Here is a 21,431-nt window from a genome sequence, read left to right as displayed (position 1 = left end):
TGGTGCGTAAAACACAACCTGTGTTTTTAATACCATCCATTAGCTAGAAGTTACAAACAGCGAGAATTATTACAGTTGTGTGAACGTTATAGTTCAACCAGTTCAATAACCCTACTCTATGTAAACGTAGGAGGCCGTTGTTACAGTCAATAAAATTCTTGTACAGTGCAGGATGAAGATCGAATTTCAAGAGGTGCGCGTACTGGCGAAACAGCGGTTTAGTTTTAGGGGGAAGATTAGAGAGGCTAATGAAATAGCCAAGCGACCCGACAATATGAATAGAGAAGACGGGTACCGACTTCCAGCGTCTTGGCTGCTAGCTGTGACAGCTTTGCAACAGGCGTGCTGTAGGCCACAGCAGTTGAGGGTACACAGAGCGCTGATGCGGCCTAGTCGATACTAGGCAGTTAGTAAACAACGCTACGCTGAAGGCGCCACTCAGTCTCCTATTCGCCGATTTCCATCAATGGTAAGCAGTAAAGGAAACTCCAATGCAAAACGCCCATTTCCGCCAGTGACAACACGCAATGCAAAGACCAATAAAATGAACCAATACCCTTCCTCCTCACCCTCACATCCAATGACAGCACTCCTCCATAATATATAAGTATCCAAAGTAGCGCTCATTCAGCAGTTAGCAATACACCCTGAGGAAGGCGCCTTGCAACAGTCACCGGAACGTCGAAATTTTATAGATGACAATGCGGCCTCAAACCCAGAAGAATTTTATTGACAATAATTCTACTGTTGAAATAGTTGTGGAGAAAGAGTTGCGACACAGCAATTACGCAATGGAACAGAGAGTCCTGGCCATGAATCTCTGCAATGTTGAACATGAGAACATCGTAACGGTAGTGGGGGACACACAAATGCAATCCGGTAAGTTGAATAGATGTAGTAATACTAGTCGACGAAACAGATCATCGATTGAATTCTAGCACTACCAATTCCAAAACTCACTAGAGGATACTATCAACGCAATTACTACGGTTGCAACAGCTGTTGCCTCATGTCCCAACGGTCACGTGCCATTCTCCATCTCAGAGTGGTATTTACAGTCAACGTCCTCTATTATTTGTTGTGTGTGTTCTTCCCCTATAATTTTTACCTTCTACAGCTCCCTCTGGTATCACGTAAGCTATTCCCTTATTTCCAACCATATGTCCTATCATCATGTGCCTTCTTCTAGTCAGTGTTTTCCACTCTTTATTTCTCGCCGATCCTGCGGGGAACCCATTTCTTGTTTTATCAGTCAAGCAAATCTCAACATTCTATTGCAACACGTCTCAGTCGCTTCACGTCCTTTCGTTTCTTTTGCATAGGGAACTTACTGGATTCTGTGGATGAATTAGTAACAAACAAAATATGTTTTAACTATGTGATTAGAAAAATGTCGCACTAGACAGAGTTTAAATAAACTAAGAATCGAAATTAATTACTTTAAAATAGTATATCTCTATTAACGTAATTTCACAAGTTAAGAAGCTTGTTACTTCGCTTACTCTGATCAATAACAAAGGATAATGAGACAATTTTCTTTCTACGGAGGCTTTTGCGGAAAACTAAAATGTTTTAGGAAGCTGAATGTGAACATACTCTTTGGAAACAACTCCATTTCATTGTACCGTCTAAACTACCGAAACTAAGTTGAATAAGATCACCATTTCATTATGTGGCGTCCAGTAGAAGAGTTGGGCTTACGACATGCTTGGTTAAGACTTTTCAGTTGCAGTCATGTTACTTTTCTACTACTGGACGTGTTGAACCCACAATTGACGTAGATGCTGGATACGACCTTTTCGTCACATTGTTTTTCGTGTCTCTGATGAATATTTTTTAGGTCCACTTTATTTGAGAATTCATGATGTGTACCATTTGGACTTTGATAACAGAGTAATTGGGGAATGTTGTCAGAACAGTAGAAAATCATTGGTTGTTCTGGTAAAGTAATTAACTGGCGCAGGTGATTATTGACATTGTTGATAGAAAATTTAACAACACATCCCCACAATTTTCATAGTGTTACCTTATGAGTTGTGCCATTTTTTCATCAAGAATCGATAGTGACGGACACTAGTTCCTTGTCCAGCATCAGCTGTACTTTTGTTCTCCACTGTTGTATGCACCCATTTTACTTTCTTTACATTTTAATTTAGAGATATTTTAACTGTACATATGAAAATATAAAGCATCTGCTGGAAACTGTCTGAATGCTGTATTGTCCTTGAGGCTGGCAAAGGTGTTACTTACCCCGATGAAGGCCACCAGCAAAAGTGGCCGAAACGTTCGTACATCCATTTTTCAACATGATACGGCCAGCAGCAGGGAAGTTTATGGAAAAATATTCATCGGTTATTCTTTGTATTCGCTCGCTAGTGTGAAGTTTCAGTGTCAAGTTTTACTGCAGATATTGAAGTTTATAAATAAAGTGGTATTTGTATGTGCCAGGGTATAGTAATTATTATGAGACTGTTGTCAAAGACTAGTGATCTCAGTGCTGATAACGATGCTAATCACACTTGCTGTCGCTATAGGTTTAAGTGTAATTTTATCTCGTGAGCCTTATGATTGGTGTGACACATTTAATTAAATGTGTAGAGTATTTATGGACGACGTAAATTTTGTCGCACCAAGAAATAAAAAACACACGTATTTGTAATTTATTTTTGCAGTGTGTTCCGTACAACACTGCTCGTCACGTCTTTCATACGACATACAGTATCGATTGAAAGCGTCAGTTTGTTTCCTATTACAAACAAGTTATTTTTGAAGCGGTGTGTTACCTGCTCATTCGAAACAGTGCTCCAAAATTAATCTAGTGCAGTATTCGTTTTATCGACATGAATTGACAGAGACAGTAAATCACGAAGAATAAAGAGTACTCCAGTAGCGATAGCATTGTCCAGACCCGCACTGACATCTACTGCTCTGCAGCAGTGCTGCTCGGTCAGTGCTGGAGTACTGGTAATTCTCCGTGTTTCACTGCCCCTGTTAATACATACGGCTCATACGAATATCTCACTAGACAAATTTAGGACCACTCTTTCTAATGGGCACGCAAACTCCGCTTGAAAAATCATTTCTTTTGTAATTGGAAACAAACCGACGCTTTCCGTCGACACTGGACATCGCATCAGAGACACTGAGTATCGCATAAATATTTGTTTGGGCTGACTCCACCTACACTCTTCAAAAACGAAACTGCAGAGGAAATGCGGCTAACGACTGCTAGGAGGGACACTCGGTGTATCTTCATCCATTCACCCTACATGTGTATTCCATTATTGGGAGACTCTGAAAGCACTTGTGGCAATAGTGAGGTTACTAAAACGTCTTGTTTCTGCAAGAATTAATTTTTTATTGTTTTTTTCTATATTATAATCAACAGTACAAAAGTATTAATATACAACCAATACAAAAATAACGGTACAGACTGCACTTACACTAAAAGAAGGAAAATGTTTCACAAGGCAGTTTCTTCCGACGTGGCGCAGTACAGCAGGGTTCGTATGGAGTGAACATTCATCTCACTAATAGGAACTTGGCTACATTATAATCACATGTCGTGGAATGGGGGAACTGGTTTCAAGGGAATAATAAATGCTTGCTGAAGTTTACAATACTGCACTTAAGATGCTAAGACAGCGTGCTTACGATGTTGCTTTTACGAGATTAGTAGAAGCTTATCACTAAGGGCGTGAGGAGACGTGGCGGAAGGCAGTCTCTGCAATCTAGGCTCCAGCTGCTGTAGAAGAGGTAGCCTCAGTAGTATCCGTGTCCGTAACCTCGTGGAAATCCTGCGTCAGGTGAAGCGCCGTAGCCTACAAAGGAGAAAGAAAAGCTTTAAAAACTAAACGCGAAGTAACAGATACATCTACTAATCGTCCAATTTTCTGTAGTGTGTCGTGTTTCATAGCACTATTTATTCTTAGTTCTGTGGCTGCACTGGTTCTCAAAACGTCTTTGCAAACTCAAACGGTGTGCGATATCGGTATCCGAACTGTGAACACTGTCATTTGCAGGCAATGCCCTAACCGACTCCTACCCGACCTCACAGCTTCACGTCACTCAGTGCCTCTTCTCCTATCTTCCAACTTCCACTAAAGCTCTCCTAGATGCATTGCTGGACTAGAATTCCTCCTATCTCCCAGGAGTCCCAGTGCAACAAAGCATGCAGGAGAACTGCTGTAGAGTTTGGAAGGGAGGAAAAGTCCTGGGGGAAGCGGTGCTGTGAATGTGGTAGTTAGGGTGCCTGCCTAGCTCAGTCAGTTAGGACACTACCTACAAATGACAGGGTTCATACTTTCATTCCCGAATCGGCACACAGGTTAAACTGTCTGGTAGTAACAAAATAGCACACACTCCGCGACTGAGACGTTCATTCCGGTCCTGACTCTGTTTACAGCTCTCACACCAGCGTGTTGAAACTGCAAAGACTGAACGACTTAGAAATGGCCATCATCGAAGGAGTCGTAATTAATTTTCATTTTAATTTTATCCAAATTTTGCAGTTGTGAACTTGACTGTATCCAATACACAGGAAGTTAGAATAACAATAGCTGCAATCGCAACTTTATTAAATTAAACGATGCATTTCGGTCCCTATGGGTCCACCTTCAGGTGCAAATCGTCCAATACATAATTTACGTTTGCTCTGGGGTAATATGAAATACGTTTTCCTGTTACGAGAAAGTTAGTTCTTAGGTTTGCATTCCGTGGATCGAGTGCAGAAAATATATGAGAAACAGTGCCGAAAAACTCAGAAACTTGCCAAACAAACGAGGAAGAACATTTTAACCTTTTGAGGTCAGCATACATTCGTTTATTCATTCTGTCGCTGCACATCACGTCTTACCATTGGCTTCATTGTGTAGTACTATCAAATCACTTTGTATCCTGTTGATAACGTGTTTGGTTTCTAGCTTATGCTGCGTATTAACTGATTTTTCAAAGTGGTTGAGCCTGAAAGCATTATTCTAGGAAAAAAGTTTTGAAATTTATGCCTCTTTTCCCTGTATAGTGGGCAGAATAACTCGACCATGATATTTTACACACTCCACTGCTGTCGAATTTTTTATTATCTATCTTTATGTCGTAAACTAATAAGCTTCCTAACTCATTGTTAATGGGGAACGCAACTGTTAATTGTAATGTGCGACGATAGAATGAATAACCAACGCATGCTGCCCTCAAAAACTTAAAAATGTTCTTCCTTGTCTGTTGGGTAAATTTCTTACTTTTTTCCACTGTTTCTCACATGTTTTCCGCATTCGATTCACGAAATACAAAAGCAAATATCTAACATTTTCAAAATAGGAGAAGACATTTCACCTTACTCAAGAGCAAATGTTAACTGTGTGTTAGACTATTTGCATCTGAAAATGGACTCGCAGGATCCGAAATGTGTCGTGTAATTTAATAAAACACAAATTGTGACTGTAGGCAATTTTTATTCAAACATTCTATTAATTTTCGTGTTCATAAAGCAAGAATAACTAAAAGACAGAAATGAAGATATAACACCCCATCGATGAGGAGGTCATTAGATATCGAGCACAAATCCGAACAGAACTAGGATGGAGAAGGAAATGAGTTACATCCTTTCCGATCAGCTATTCACGTTAAGCGATTTAACAGAAAGGGTAAACACTAAAACTTAATTTGTCAGACGGAGATATATACCCAGATTATCCCGAATGAGATGCTACATCCTTAACCACTGCGTCATCTTGTTCATTACAGTAAATGCCACGTTGTTGCTGTTGTTGTGGTCTTCAGTCCGAAGAATGGTTCCATTTAGCTCTTTATGCTACTGTGTCCTGTGCAAGCCTCTTCATCTCCGAATAACTAATGCAACCTATATCCATTTGAACCTCCTTATTATATTCATTTCTTGGTCTCACTCTACAGTCATTATCACCCAAACTTCCCCCAATTGCTAAACTGGTGATCCCTTGATATCTTAGAATGTGTCCTATCAGTCAACCCTTCTTTTAGTCAAGTTGTGTCACACATTTCTTTTCTCCCTAATTCTATTCAGTTTCTCTTCATTAGTTACACAATCAATCCATCTAATCTTCAGCATTCTCCTGTAGCATCATATTTCAAAGCTTCTATTTCTTCTTGTCTGAACTCTTTTTCATCCATGTTTCATTCCGTCCGAGACTACATTCCTTCAAAAAAGACTTCCTAATACCTAAATGCGTATTCGACTTCAGCAAATTTATCTTCTTCATAGACTGGCAGTCTACATCTTATATTATCCTATCTACTTCGAGCAACATCATTTATTTTATTGCCAAAATAGCAACAACTTTTACTGTGACGTTTCCTAATCTAATTCCCTATGCATCGCCTGATTTAATTCGACTACATTCTATTACCCATGTTTCGCTTTTTTTGTGTGTTAATCTTATATCTTCTTTTAAAGGTACTGTCCATTACATTCAGTTACCGTTCCAAATCTTTTACTGCTTCTGAGAGAATTACAATTTCAAAAATGGTTCAAATGGCTCTGAGCACTATGGGACTTAACATCTTTGGTCATGAGTCCCCTAGAACTTACAACTACTTAAACCTAACTAACCTAAGGACAGCACACAACACCCAGCCATCACGAGGCAGAGAAAATCCCTGACCCCGCCGGGAATCGAACCCGGGAACCCGGGCGTGGGAAGCGAGAACGCTACCGCACGACCACGAGATACGGGCTATTACAATTTCAACGGCAAACCATAAAGTTTTGTTTCTCCTCCCTGAACCTTAACACCTTCATCAAATTTTTCTTCTGTTTTCTTTGCTGCTTGCTCGGATTAAAGATTGAATACCATCAGGGATAGGTTACAACCCTGTCTCACTCCCTTATCAACCACTGCTTTCCTTCTGTGTCCATCGACTCTTACAGCTGCCATCTGGTTTCCGTACAAGTTGTAAACAACCTTTCGCTCTCTGTAATTTAACTCTGTCACATTCAGAATTTTACAGAGTATATCGCTGTCAGCGCTGTCAAAAGCTTTCTGTAAGTCTACAAATTCTAGTTTTCCTTTCCTTAACCTATCTTCCAAGTTTTAGGGTCAATACTATCTCATTCTTCCTACATTCTTCTGATCTTCCCTGAGGTCTGTTTCTATCAGTTTCTCCATTCTTCGCCGGCTCGTGTGGCCGTGCGGTTCTAGGCGCTTCAGTCTGGAACCGCGTGACCGCTACGGTCGCAGGTTCGAATCCTGCCTCGGGCATGGATGTGTGTAACGTCCTTAGGTTAGTTAGGTTTAAGGAGTTCTAAGTTCTAGGGGACTAATGACCTCAGATGTTAAGTCCCATAGTGCTCAGAGCCATTTGAACCATTTGAACCATCTCCATTCTTCTGTAAATAATTCGTGTGGATGTTTTTCAATCTTGACTTATTTAACCGATAGTTCGGTAATATTTACACGTGTCAGCTCCTGCTTTCTTTGTAATTGTAATTATTAAATTCTTCCTGAAGTCAGAAGGTTTTTCCTCTGTCTCATACGTCTTGCACACCAGCTGGAATGGTTTTACCATGGCTGGTTTTCAGAAAGATATCGTTAATTCCGACGGAATACTTCGTATACTGAAGAAAATTTTAACTATCCCAAAAATCATAACATTTACCTATATCAAATTATATGCTCTGTAACGAAATTCGTAAAACTCTCTATTGAAGCTGATTATTTATTAACAGCTACAACCAACTCACATCCTGCTTCTAAATACAGGGAGTGATGTTTGTATTGTGCTGAGTCTTGATTGTACTTCAATTCGCGTACGAGCACATAGTATATGGTGTACAGGAGATGGACTCAAAAATTAAACATCTATCTATTGAACAACTTAAATGCCATTTACAATGGATGTGCTGAAATGACATGGTGTACGGTCGGTCTGCGACGGACACAAACTCGTTTATTCCGCCAGTGATGTTACCCTTTCTCCGTCTTTAGGATGTGGAAAAGCGTCTTGAGGACAACTGAGGGACTACTTCAAGGTACGTGGACTTCAGCTTTCAAAAGTCGATTCTAGAAACCCAAGAGTGCGTAACCACGTGCGGAGATACGTTGTCCTAACTGCTGTTCCTTTAGGAGCTGAGGAACAATGCCACCTCATTTTTACACTACTGCCCATTAAAATTGCTACAACACGAAGATGACATGCTACAGACGCGAAATTTAAACGACAGGAAGAAGATGCTGTGATATGCAAACGATTAGCTTTTCAGAGCATTCACACAAGGTTGGCGCCGGTGGCGACACCTACAACGTGCTTAGATGAGGAAAGTTTCCAACCGATTTCTCATACACAAACAGCAGTTGACCGGCGTTGCCTGGTGAAACGTTGTTGTGATGCCACGTGTAAGGAGGAGAAATGCGTACCATCACGTTTCCGACTTTGATAAAGGTCAGATTGTAGCCTATCGCGATTAAGGTTTATCGTATCGCGACATTGCTGGTCGCGTTGGTCGAGATCCAATGACTGTTAGCAGGAATGGAATCGGTGGGTTCAGGAGGGTAATACGGAACGCCGTGCTGGATTCCAACGGCCTCGTATCACTAGCAGTCGATACGACAGGCATCTTATCCGCATGGCTGTAACGGATCGTGCATTCACGTCTCGATCCCTGAGTCAACAGATGGGGACGTTTGCAAGACAACAACCATCTGCACGAACAGTTCTGACGACGTTTGCAGCGGCATGGACTATCAGCTCGGAGACCATGTCTGCGGTTGCCCTTGACGCTGCATCACAGACAGGAGCGCCTGCGATAGTGTACTCAACGACGAACCTGGGTGCACGAATGGCAAAACGTCATTTTTTCGGATGAATCCAGGTTCTGCATCATGATGGTCGCATCCGTGTTTGGTGACATCGCTGTGAACGCACATTGGAAGCGTATATTCGTCATGGCCATATTGGCGTGATGTTATGGGGTGTCATTGGTTACACGTCTCGGTCTCCTCTTGTTCGTATTGACGGCACTTTGAACAGTGGACGTTACATTTCAGATGTGTTACGACCCGTGGCTCTACCCTTCATTCGATTCCAGCGAAACCCTACATTTCAGCAGGATATTGCACGACCGCATGTTGCAGGTCCTTTACGGGCCTTTCTGGATACAGAAAATATTCGACTGCTGCCCTGGCCAGCACATTCTCCTGATCTCTCACCAATTGAAAACGTCTGGTCAATGGTGGCCGAGCAACTGGCTCGTCACAATATGCCAGTCACTACTCTAGATGAACTGTGGTATCGTGTTGAAGCTGCATGGGCCGCTGTACCTGTACATGCTATCCAAGTTCTGTTTGACTCAATGCCCAGACGTATCAAGGCCGTTATTACGGCCAGAGGTGGTTGTTTTGGGTACTGATTTCTCAGGATCTATGCAATCAGATTGCATTATAATGTAATCACATGTCAGTTCTAGTATAATATATTTGTCCTATGAATAGCCGTTTATCATTTACATTTCTTCTTGGTGTAGCAGTTTTAATGACCAGTAGTGTACCATCTGACAACAAAACAATAAAATCTGGGATCATGAAGTTCTGCAAAAGAAAAGTGTAGTGATAAGTCTTCGACTGAATCTCTACTTGAGTGCCGATTCCCCTCCAAACATCATATTTCATAATCCTTACAAACACAAAACCTATCGTTGTTGGTACACAACCACAATTTTTTATTTGTGCGCGATGATGCTCATACTTAGTCAAGTATGTAAGCCAACAGAGTAATTGAGTATGAGAGTGTCTCACCGTGGTTCGAGTGGTGCACGACGGGGTGGAAGCCGGACTTGTCGGCGTGGTACTTGACGGTGCGCACGCTGCCGTCCGCCTCCTTGAGCGAGTACTCGCCAGTCACGACGTCTCCGTCGCGGTGCTCCTTCTGGGAGTGGTGGTCCCCTGTGTGCCCGTCAGACACCCCGTACTCGAACTCGTACTTCGGGTACGCCTGCAAGAATACCAAAAATGGGGGTCACATAGTCTCAAGAATTTGTGTTAGAAGTAAGTTCTCTACAAATGAAAAAAGAATTGTTATTCATTTACATCAGCTGCAGCTTCGCCAGTAAGGCGGCAGGGACAAAATTTAGTTGTTCTAGCAATAGCATTTGTTTATGTAGTTTTATTTGTAATTGATTTAGGAAACACTGAACGTGCTCCGTATTAATTTGTAGTACAGCTGAAGATCACAGCAAATTTATATTAGAACACATAGTAGCTCCTAATTATGTTCAGAAATTCCATCACTTTAAAAGTCCTCGCCTACTTTGTAAACTTTTTTCATATTCGGGCCGGCCGAAGTGGCCGTGCGGTTAAAGGCGCTGCAGTCTGGAACCGCAAGACCGCTACGGTCACAGGTTCGAATCCTGCCTCGAGCATGGATGTTTGTGATGTCCTTAGGTTAGTTAGGTTTAACTAGTTCTAAGTTCTAGGGGACTAATGACCTCAGCAGTTGAGTCCCATAGTGCTCAGAGCCATTTTCTCATCTTCTGATGTGAGCATAGTGTTGATATTACAAGGAAAGACCGTTCGCAGGAAAAGAATGCATGTTTTAGATCCGCTTCTGACGCGAATATCTGGGGGAGTCTCTAACGCCTATACCGCGGGACTGAGGGAAGTGTTACACTTGTTAACGAACTGGACTCGCATTCGTCGGACGATGGTTCAAATCTACATCTGCCCATCGAGGTTTCCGGGTTTCCATAAATCGCTTAAAGCAAATGCCACATGCCTTTGCAAAAGGGCAGCGCCGATTTCTTTCCCCCATCCTTTCCTAATCCGAGTTTGTGCTTCGTCTTTAATCTTCCTTCCTTTCCTTTTCATATCGTGCTTCTGACTGTGCAAATTGTCAGTGGTGTGACGTAACGTCTGTCGCAAAACTACTGGGACAGGTGCAGTCACACCTCTCGCGAATCGCCTTGCTGGCGCTGTTCCGAAATTACATAGGAGGAACAATAAACGGTTAAATTTGTCCCAAATTATTGATAGATACTAAGTTTCGTTACAAGGGAAAGTTTTTTTCTGGTACCTTACTTAGATTTATTAATTTGCTTTTCTTAATTCCGTAGGAGAATGTGAGTCAGAGCTACCCGATCAAGGTAAGATTCACTATTTATTCCCCATAAAGCTAATTAAAAATTCCAGCTTTAGTAAGTATTTATTTTAAAAAGGATAAAACGGAAGATATCGGTAGGATGTAGATAATAATAAAATCTTACAGCGAATAGCTGCTCTACACAGTAACCAAAGGGCGCCTCAGGAAATCCTTTCAATTTAAATTAAAAAGTCATGGATTTGTTCCACGTTTTCAAGTCCTGTGAGAAGCTTGTCAAAACAGAACTTACCGAGCCATGCAGCCCTTTCTGTACAATAATTAAAGAAGTGTTCGCCAAGTGCAAACTGTTTTTCTGAGGACTATGCTCTGTAGTTTATCATGAATGAGTCTATCATAACCAGCAGCTTATTTCGCAAGCTGTAGGATATCTCACAATGTTCATAATTCGGTGATATGGGGAAGGAAGAGGTATGGTGAAAAGAGATGGACAAGTCTGAACTTTAAACCGTTATTCATACACAAGACTTATCCTATTACTGCTCCAATTGACTCAGTTTCCAACACATGTATGTGTCTAAGAGAGAGAAGAATTGTTGACATTAATATCGACTACTGGGAAACATGAGAAAGTCTCCATATAAGGGCATCCTAAAATATTTTCTCATTGGTTTACTGGACCACAGCTGACAACCAGAAAGGTCTTCTTCGTCTGCGCACAATGATACTTTCCAACGCAGTGTATTATGAGAGTTGTCTCTTACGTGTATCTGTTGAGTAAAGGTGACAATAATCGGCTTTTGTATAGAAGAACATTATGTTTGTAAGGAAAAGAGAGATTGGAAGCCGACGCATAGACTGCTTTTCTAGAATTATATCAAGGGGACTACGAGCATGCGACCCCGTCCGATGGACACTGTGAAGGGTCATGGAATTTAATTGAAGACTTTGGTGCGTCTTCTTCCACCGCCAGAAATGGAACAGCTACCTCGGAGAGCCACAGCAGAAGTATGCATTAGTGACCTCGGCTACGAAAACGAGTATTGCTCGTAAACATTCTCACAGATCCAATGCTGAGAATTCCTGAAGTTCTTTCCACCCTCACAAAACCGATTTACCTGCCAAACAAACTTCACATCGAAGAGACGTTAAGAAGCATTACCACGTAGTCGACGCTGTGTCCTCCGTGTCCGTGGCTTCCATGTCCGGCGTGCTCCACGGTGACTGGGTGGGCAGGACCCACCACGGGACCCGTCTGGTGGGCGTACGAGTGGGCGTGGCCGCACATCGCTCGCTGACACGTGGCAGCCATCATCGCCAGCAACAGTGCAGCCATCTGCAAGGAAATACGTCAAGGAGCTTCATAGGCATCTGCAAAGTGATTTAATCCAAGAAGTATGGGAATTATCGTGATGATGTGATAGCCACAAACATGGTATTTGCTACACAACCGTGGTCATTTATGAGGAACGACCATCAGCATTTAAGGTTGTACCATTTAAACGATGCTCCTACAAAACTTAAGTACCACTAGTTAATGAAGAACATGGCGTATTCTCACAATATATTGAAATAACTTTTCTGATTTTGTTAAGGTGAATATGAAATCTGAAGTAAAATGGAAACAAATTTTCAACAGTATAATTTCTTTAGAAAGAAGTTATCCTTATTTTAGCATCTTTGTCTGCTCTGAAATTACGGCCATGAGGTACAAATGTAAGATTCACAAGCGAACACTGAAGTAGCGGGCATCAGCTTGTGACAGCGATTATGGTACCAATTGAACAGTTCACAGTGCAATGGCCACACAGGAACCTGACGTTTTATAGGTCGCTCCATACGAAACTGAAAATGAAGGCGAAATTGCCATCAAATTTAATAAAAAATTCTCTCCCTTCCGTGGGGTTTCTACACATGTCACCTCATCCCACCTATCTGTCGGTACTGGTTTCTATCTTCCCATGCTTCCACGTCTTCCTCCGATTCACATTTTGTCATGGCCTCCTTATCCCGTCCAAGCAGGCAACCATCCGTTTCCGTCTTCTTCTTCCCTGCAGATGGCACGTCAAGATGTTCTTCGGCCATCTGCCATCCGTCATTCGCATTTATGGTCATAACAGGCAAGCTGCCGTTCTTCTTTTCTATCTATGATGCTCCCTTTGCGTCCCTAATTGTATTTCTCGCCGATATATTTTACACTATCTTCCGAGATAGTCCATTTCTACAACTCCCAATTTCTTTTCCTTTTTTTCCAGTTAGCTCATATCCCACTCGTATCCATAGGTCGTTATATGCTCTACAATACTTCCATAGGACACTTTCTTTTCTTACATGTCTTGATCTGCTGGCCTTTCACTGTTGTGTTTCATACATTTTCTTCACTGCATAGGTATTCACTCTTTTCAGAATTTGCTTTCAGTCCGCATATTCTACCACATGTTTTCATAGCATAAAGCATATATCATCTACTTCACTTGCCACTACTACCTGATCATGTGCGAAACAGCCAACAGACGTTGACTTCTGTGGATACCTGAGGAACGTTCCCTTGATCAGTTCAACCTTTTCCTCAGATGCCGATGGCCGCCCACTACTTGTCTCTTTATAAAGACTTCCTGTTTTCTTAAACTTCTATTCACACTCGTAAATTAATGTTCTGGTAGGTGGAGCCGTGTTAAATGAGGTCCTCAATTTCCGACGCTCTGCGGTGGCGGACTCGCTCGTGCATAACTAAATCACGTAAGATGATTTCACCGTTGGTCTGGCAGCCATGCTTTTGGAGATCACTACAACAATAACAGCAACAACAAAAACTTCTTGAGTTGCTGTTTCCCTACACACGCTTGAAAGTATCTAGATCATTTTGAATGACTTGCTAGGAACTAGAAGTTTCTATGAAGTTAGAGGAGAAGAGGCTTCGTTTTGCACCAGCAGTAATTTTTGATATCGCATGAAAGACCAATTACATTACATAAATGGTACCTACAAAGTATAGATGCAAGCAGTTCAAAATAAAAATAAAATAAGATTGATTAAACGCATAAAATTCCTGTATGCTGGTGCTCTGCCATGCCATATGGCACCTTAGCATAATTCATGCAGTTTCTCAGTCACAGCAAAATGGGACCAATGATGATTACAGAAAATTCAGAAAACTGTATGAAGCCCTAATGTTCTGAATAATACTGTCAGAGAGATTAGTATTACATGAAGGTAAGTACCCGTTAAAAATTAAGTTGCTTACACATCATGTCATGAATAAAAATAACAACAGTAGAATGAAGTGTAATAACATTTCGCTGAAATCGAACAACAGATTCACACGCTTGTAATATACTCAATTAGTCAACGTTTACGTATGAAATTGTGGAAGTTTTGTTCAATATCTTCTCATAATCTACGTCGCAACGTCACAATTGGTTTAGACTACAGTATATCATCTTCTATTACTCTTTAATTTTTCTGCACATATTATGTTCGTATTTGTGATACATCTTAAAACAAGCATAATTAAGCTCTGTAAGTTTACTATTTCTCGCATTTAGTGCACTAAATTTTCTTCGCTGGCCTCTCAAAGAACGAATAAGTGAAATGAAACTAGAACATCTTAACTACATCAGTTATCTCGACATACAAGTGTAAAGTCGTATGGACTGGTTCCACAACATTGTGCTGAACGGGCACCCACACATGCGGCACAGTCAGAGTAACTGGCCACATATGATTAATAATATAATTCCATTCGTAGATGAGAAGCGAATGAAATAGACTCGTTGCCGAAATGTAGAACTTACGATGTGGCTCGGGTGGACACCCGAGAACTCCACAAGTTAGAAATACACCGGGGAAACATCAGATCGATGTTTCGCAATGTCGTTTCACCGTCTGGCCGTCAGTTAGTAAGACGAGTGGTTCACGTGGTGGAAGTTAGTAAACAGCTGTCAGAGCGACTCACCTGTCCGCGTATCATGTTGGCTTTAGGCGAGTAACTGAAGTATTCTGGTCGCTGCTGTGAGACAACTGGTGTTGCTCCCAAGAATTTGGGCCCTTTTATACACACGAACGTTATACACTCTGCGTAACGTCTTGGAGTAAAAAAGAAACTGTCTCATTTCTTGCATCGCAGTCAATTCTTCTATCAGCCAGCCGGCCACACAATTTCTTACTGGCGATCACTGGGCCTGGAGAAACAGGGGCGGCGAAAACTTTAGACTGCCAGTCTAGCTAAGCGAGCGCTGGACGTACCTGTTATGACACTTCTCAAACGTCTAAATTCTGTCACGTTCGTTTATACGCACGTTGTAATATGGAACCATGTGGCGAAACACGAAATACTTGAAATAACAATTGCCAACGCCACCTGCAGTCTAACTCTTCATTGCCACTGTGTGTCAAAGATCCCGTTAAAAGAAAGCGGTGGATGTAGCTGTCAGTGAGAGGTACTGTATCATTACCGAATGTCTAACACCCATCTCCCTCTAGAAGCTACATTGTTTCGCTAGAAACCCTCAGCCTGACATTCGGCAAAAAGTTGTTGTTTCTCAATGACCTTGTAAATTTTTGCAGTATTAAAATTCTCTGAGCTTACACAATTTTGCACACAGGCATCAATTGAAAAGATGTTTCCGGATCATTATCCGTGCCCAACTTATTATAGTTTTCCGTAAAGCTCTGGACTATTATTATATCTCCCTCAATCTCAGCATACAAAGTACGAAAGGCAGAGTTTTTTTTTTTCCTCTCATTCCCTGTGCTGTTGAAGTTCTGATCTTTCCAGAGAAGTATTAGACGAGATCGTAGCAAGGAGAGTAAGTTCTATCTGGGAAAATCTGCGAGTGGATTACGTTCCAGTATTTGCCTTACAACAAAAGAAAACTCCACGAAAACTCTGGTTAGAATCGAGTGATAGGAAATACTTTTAGTATAATTCAGGACAACACATCCCAGACAAAAAAATAGGAATCTAATCTATGCACTGTGTATTTTACTTATGTATCTAAAAAATAAAGTCGATAAATTGGCATTGTAACTATGCCGCTGCCGATTGCAGGTCGTTCAATCGACGCGACTTACGAAAGCATGGTTTTCTCTTTCCTGTATTCTTATTTCATCCCCACGTTCCGTATGTATGGTAACCAGAAAGTTTGAGTACAAATTAAATCATTAAAGGGTGAAACATTAACGTGTTACTTGTGTTACTAAGAAGATAATTTTCATTTATAGTATTAAAGGCTAAAGTTCGTCGTCTGTTTCGTTACATGAAACACGCTCGCAATTTAAATCAAGAAACAGGTTCCGCAAGACAGCTGAGTCAGTCACAGTACCACCACAGCAAAAGAGACTAGACAAGTGGCGGGAAAGAGTCCATCATCTTAAAATATGGATGACACCTGAAGACTGAACTACACTACTGCCCATTAAAATTGCTACACCAAGAAGAAATGCAGTGATAAACGGGTATTCATCGGACAAATATATTATACTAGAACTGACATGTGATTACATTTTCACGCAATTTGGGTGCATAGATCCTGAGAAATAAGTACCCAGAACAACCACCTCTGGCCGTAATAACGGCCTTGATACGTCTGGGCATTGAGTCAAACAAAGCTTGGATGGCATGTACAGGTACAGCTGTCCATGCAGCTTCAACACGATACCACAGTTCATCAAGAGTAGTGTGTGTGTGAAATCTTATGGGACTTAACCGCTAAGGTCATCAGTCCCCAAGCTTACACACTACTTAACTTAAATTATCCTAAGGACAAACACACACACCCATGCCCGAGGGAGGACTCGAACCTCCGCCGACACCAGCCGCACAGTCCATGACTGCAGCGCCTTAGACCGCTTGGCTAATCCCCCACGCCTCATCAAGAGTAGTGACTGGCGTATTGTGACGAGCCAGTTGCTCGGCCACCATTGACCAGACGTTTTCAATTGGTGAGAGGTCTGGAGAATATGCTGGCCAGGGCAGCAGTCGAACATTTTCTGTATGCAGAAAGGCCTGTACAGGACCAGCAACACGCGGTCGTGCATTATCCTGCTGAAATGTAGGGTTTCGCTGGGATCGAATGAAGGGTAGAGCCACGGGTCGTAACACATCTGAAATGTAACGACCACTGTTCAAAGTGCAGTCAATGCGAACAAGAGGTGACCGAGACGTGTAACCAATGGAACCCCATACCATCACGCCGGGTGATACGCCAGTATGGCAGTGACGAATACACGCTTCCAATGTGCGTTCACCGCGATGTCGCCAAACACGGATGCGTCCATCATGATGCTGTAAGCAGAACCTGGATTCATCCGAAAAAAATAACGTTTTGCCATTCGTGCACCCAGGTTCGTCGTTGAGTACACCATTGCAGGCGCTCGTGTCTGTGATGCAGCGTCAAGGGTAACCGCAGCCACGGTCTCCGAGCTGATAGTCCATGCTGCTGCAAACTTCGTCAGAACTGTTCGTGCAGATGGTTGTTGTCTTGCAAACGTCCCCATCTGTTGACTCAGGGATCGAGACGTGGATGCACGATCCTTTACAGCCATGCGGATAAGATGCCTTTCGTATCGACTGCTAGTAATACGAGGCCGTTGGCATCCAGCACGGCTTTCCGTATTACCCTCCTGAACCCACCGATTCCATTCCTGCTAACAGTCATTGGATCTCGACCAACGCGACCAGCAATGTCGCGATACGATAAACCTTAATCGCGATAGGCTACAATCTGACCTTTATCAAAGTCGGAAACGTGATGGTACGCATTTCTCCTCATTAAACGAGGCATCACAACAACGTTTCACCAGGCAACGCCGGTCAACTGCTGTTTGTGTGTGAGAAATCGGTTGGAAAATTCCCCCGTGTCAGCACGTTGTAGGTATCGCCACCGGCGCCAAGCCTTGTGTGAATGCTCTGAAAAGCTAATCATTTGCATATCACAGCATTTTCTTCCTGTCGGTTAAATTTCGCGTCTGTAGCACGTCATCTTCGTGGCGTAGCAATTTAAATGGCCAGCAGTGTACGTACCATCCAAAGCCGTTCTGCCACCACGTGGACTAAAACAAATCTCCATAGATCATGTCTTATCGTGGTGTTTGTTTCGTGACTGTGGAGATTAGCAGACATCGGGCCAATTCTTGCAGTGTTAATTGCGCCCTGTTTCCTGCACGGTGGAGGACTAGGCAAAAGATACGATCATTGCGCATGAGGCTGCCAAACTTTAGGTTCAAATGGTTTAAGTTGTATTGATTTTTCCCTCATATATATATATAATAAATCGATATTAGACTAAACTGATAAATCGATATTAGACTAATGCACCACACAGCCCCTATCTTTACAAATGAGACTTGGATGCTACGGAAAGCGGGAACGAAGAAAGTGTGGTGGTTTCAAATAGAAGCTAGAGAAAGGTGTTAAGAGTTGAGTTGTTTTGGGGAAGGAGACCAGACAGCGAGGTCATCGGTCTCATCGGATTAGGGGAGGATGGGGAAGGAATCGGCCGTGCCCTTTCAAAGGAACCATCCCGGCAGTTTCCTGGAGCGATTTAGGGAAATCACGGAAAACCTAAATCAGGATGGCCGGACGCGGGATTGAACCGTCGTCCTCCCGAAGGCGAGTCCAGTGTCTAACCACTGCGCCACGTCGCTCGGTGAAGGGTGTTAAGACACAAGTGATATTTTAAATACGGAATGTTGAAACATTAGATAGATCATAAAACCTAGAGTTATGCTGATAGCATACGTTGCAAGACATCTATGAGCATAATGCCATTAAAGTAACTTTGACGTCTACGCAAGACGAGTGACGTGGATCAATCTCAGCAAGACGAATGACATGGATCAACCAGCAATCTGTCATAGCTGTTTCTGCTCCTTTTCTCTCTAATTTTTCAGGTATATGCGGAGCCTTGCCAGACGTAAGAGACTGCACTGTAAGGGGTAGCTAACACATTCTTTCCTGCGGTTCATCAAACGCTAGCACTGGACACGCGTAAGATCTGCGGGTCGGTAGCCAAGCTACACGAGTCGATAAGTGACGTCACGTCACAAGGCGTTTCGTTGTAGGTATGGTTCCTACAACTGTATAAACGGTATAGTTCGACTTTTAAAATATTAATCAGTAGATGATTTTTCAAACTATCGGAAAGCAAGAGTTGAATCATTCAAAAGAATATTATCAAAATATGATAGCCCCAGTTATGATTTTAAGAACACGGAAATGTACTCGAATTTTGGACAGGATCACAAACATTTTGTATGCTGTAATAATTCATAGAACAGAGTAGACGTTAAAACACACGATAACACGTATTTCAGACATTCTTTGCTATTCAGTGACCCTATAACATTATTTACTATTAAAACTTCCCAAAGTTATGGAACTTCGTGCCGATATAAATTGAATAGATGTTTTCAGAACATTACCTTATTGTTTCCTCCGATATCTAGACGCCCCTCACTTTCATTATATAATGTCAAAAAGTGAAATATTTTATTAATTATGATACTTTCATTCATTCACCATGTAATGGTACTTGAATTACGCAACCATTACAGCACCTCACCTGAACCTCTCGATACCAGTAATATTCTGCTGTGTTTCTGCAAAGTAGTTGACATATTTCTGAGACAACATTCAGATTTGATTTCATTTGTGATACATCGATATGTTTATATTGCAATGATATTATTCTTATGTGTATTCATTCTTTTGTCACTATGATCTTTGACGTACTTGTAACTCTAATTTTTGGGCGCGTAAGCGATTGTTAGTTAGTTGCTGTTAGAGAGTCGGACCTTGAAAAGGTCAAGTCTTGGACGTCATGTTGGAAAGACGCATATTATACCTGTAGTTGGCTTATAAAATGAGTATTGTGAAGTGATGTTTTGTGTGCTACGTGATATTGCAATAAAAGCGGTTAAAAGGAAGTGTAACTTAAATTCGAAGTGCTGATTATTTTTTTACATCACCATTGTGCTAACTTTGAAAGGTTTAATCTCCACGCATGGTTTGAGAAGCGCATCTACAAAACTGTTGAATATAGCAGGATAAAACCTAGGCCTCTTTGCATCCGAGCTTGGAATCATAACCACTTAGATTTTCAACGATTGAGCCATGATAATACAACGAGACCTGCGTGGGAAACACAAAAATATGAGTGCCTAGTTTTTTGATTATTACATGAAATGACTTTATTTATTGTGCTCTAATGACACCTGCCACATAATATGACTGTTGTTGCCCGATAATGCAGTATTTAGCAGCGTGATCAACACCACAATCGTTATTAAAATTTTGACCTTTGTTGTGGTAGGGTTGTTTTAACCACTCAAGGGACAAGATTCGCCAGTAGCGAATATATGCCACAAACGTTTGAGTTAAAACAAGTAGCTATAAAAAATTAAGCTAGTAAGTTAGCTACGTGTTCCACAGATCATTTGAACGACGTATCGAAATGATGTGGAACGAATCAGCTTACAGAATATGTATACATCATTAGTGTTAAGATTAATGAAGGCAATTTTTCCCTACCAATGCAACTTCGCTTAAAAATAAGATTTTTTTCAGGTTAGCGGATTTTAAACAGAAATTCCACAGATCATTTGAACGACTCTTTTATCGAAATGATGTGGAACGAGTAAGTTTACAGAATATGTATACATCATTAGGGTTAACATTAATGAACACAGTTTTTTCCTACCTAAGCTTAAAAATAAGATTTTTTTCAGGCTGCCGGTTTTTAAACAGAAATTCGTGCATTGAGTATAAGGAGATGTCCAGGAGAAATGATTTTTGGATAGATTTAAAACTCGATTTGCTACCTGTGAGATATTTTATGTGCCCCAGCGTAACGGCAAGCGCTGGCAGTACGATCAAGAACGGGAGAGCAGAGAAGGCTGTGAGACGACGTCAGCCAGCAGTACGCTGACGAACCCCTCTCTAGGACGACACCGAGACATGAGCGGCCTCTACACGAAGAAGAAGCGTCGCGCCGCCTAGCCGCGGCCGGAGTGAAGACGAGCCGTCTAAAATAGTGACTTATGTATTGTTTTGCTTGCAATGGCATTGTATATATCGAAGGACATTGATTATTTACTCTTCGCCATTTACTTGCGACACACCTTCGTAAATACGCAAAGTATTCTCAATTTAACTTACTGTAAATAACTCTATTAATACGATTTGCGTGATTTGTTGTCTAGTCCCTTACCATCTGCGCCCGTCCTGTCAGCCTTTCCCCCACCCTCACCTACCTTGGCCTCACCATTGACCGTCACATCACCTGGATCCCTCATATCCGCTCTATCCAATCCAAAGTTCACAACCGCCTCTTGACTCCTCAAACCCCTCTCTGGCGGGACATGGG

The 21,431-nt window shown here is 41.8% G+C and overlaps 1 protein-coding gene across 1 annotated transcript in view; it reads right to left on the bottom strand.

Annotated features, from left to right (window-relative positions):
- The window catches only part of LOC126204163 (histidine-rich protein PFHRP-II-like), a 161,469-nt gene that overhangs the window by 42,136 nt on the left and 97,902 nt on the right, over positions 1–21,431 (bottom strand). Inside the window, exon 3 of the mRNA XM_049938570.1 lies at positions 9,768–9,963. Coding sequence (XP_049794527.1) covers positions 9,768–9,963 — 196 coding nt within the window. The remainder of the gene's footprint in view (positions 1–9,767; positions 9,964–21,431) is intronic.

This window comes from Schistocerca nitens, chromosome 9, assembly GCF_023898315.1.
Source record: "Schistocerca nitens isolate TAMUIC-IGC-003100 chromosome 9, iqSchNite1.1, whole genome shotgun sequence".
Taxonomy (NCBI): Eukaryota; Metazoa; Arthropoda; class Insecta; order Orthoptera; family Acrididae; genus Schistocerca; species Schistocerca nitens.
Note: the sequence above shows the minus strand (reverse complement) of the source record. Positions and strands in the feature narration are given on the sequence as shown.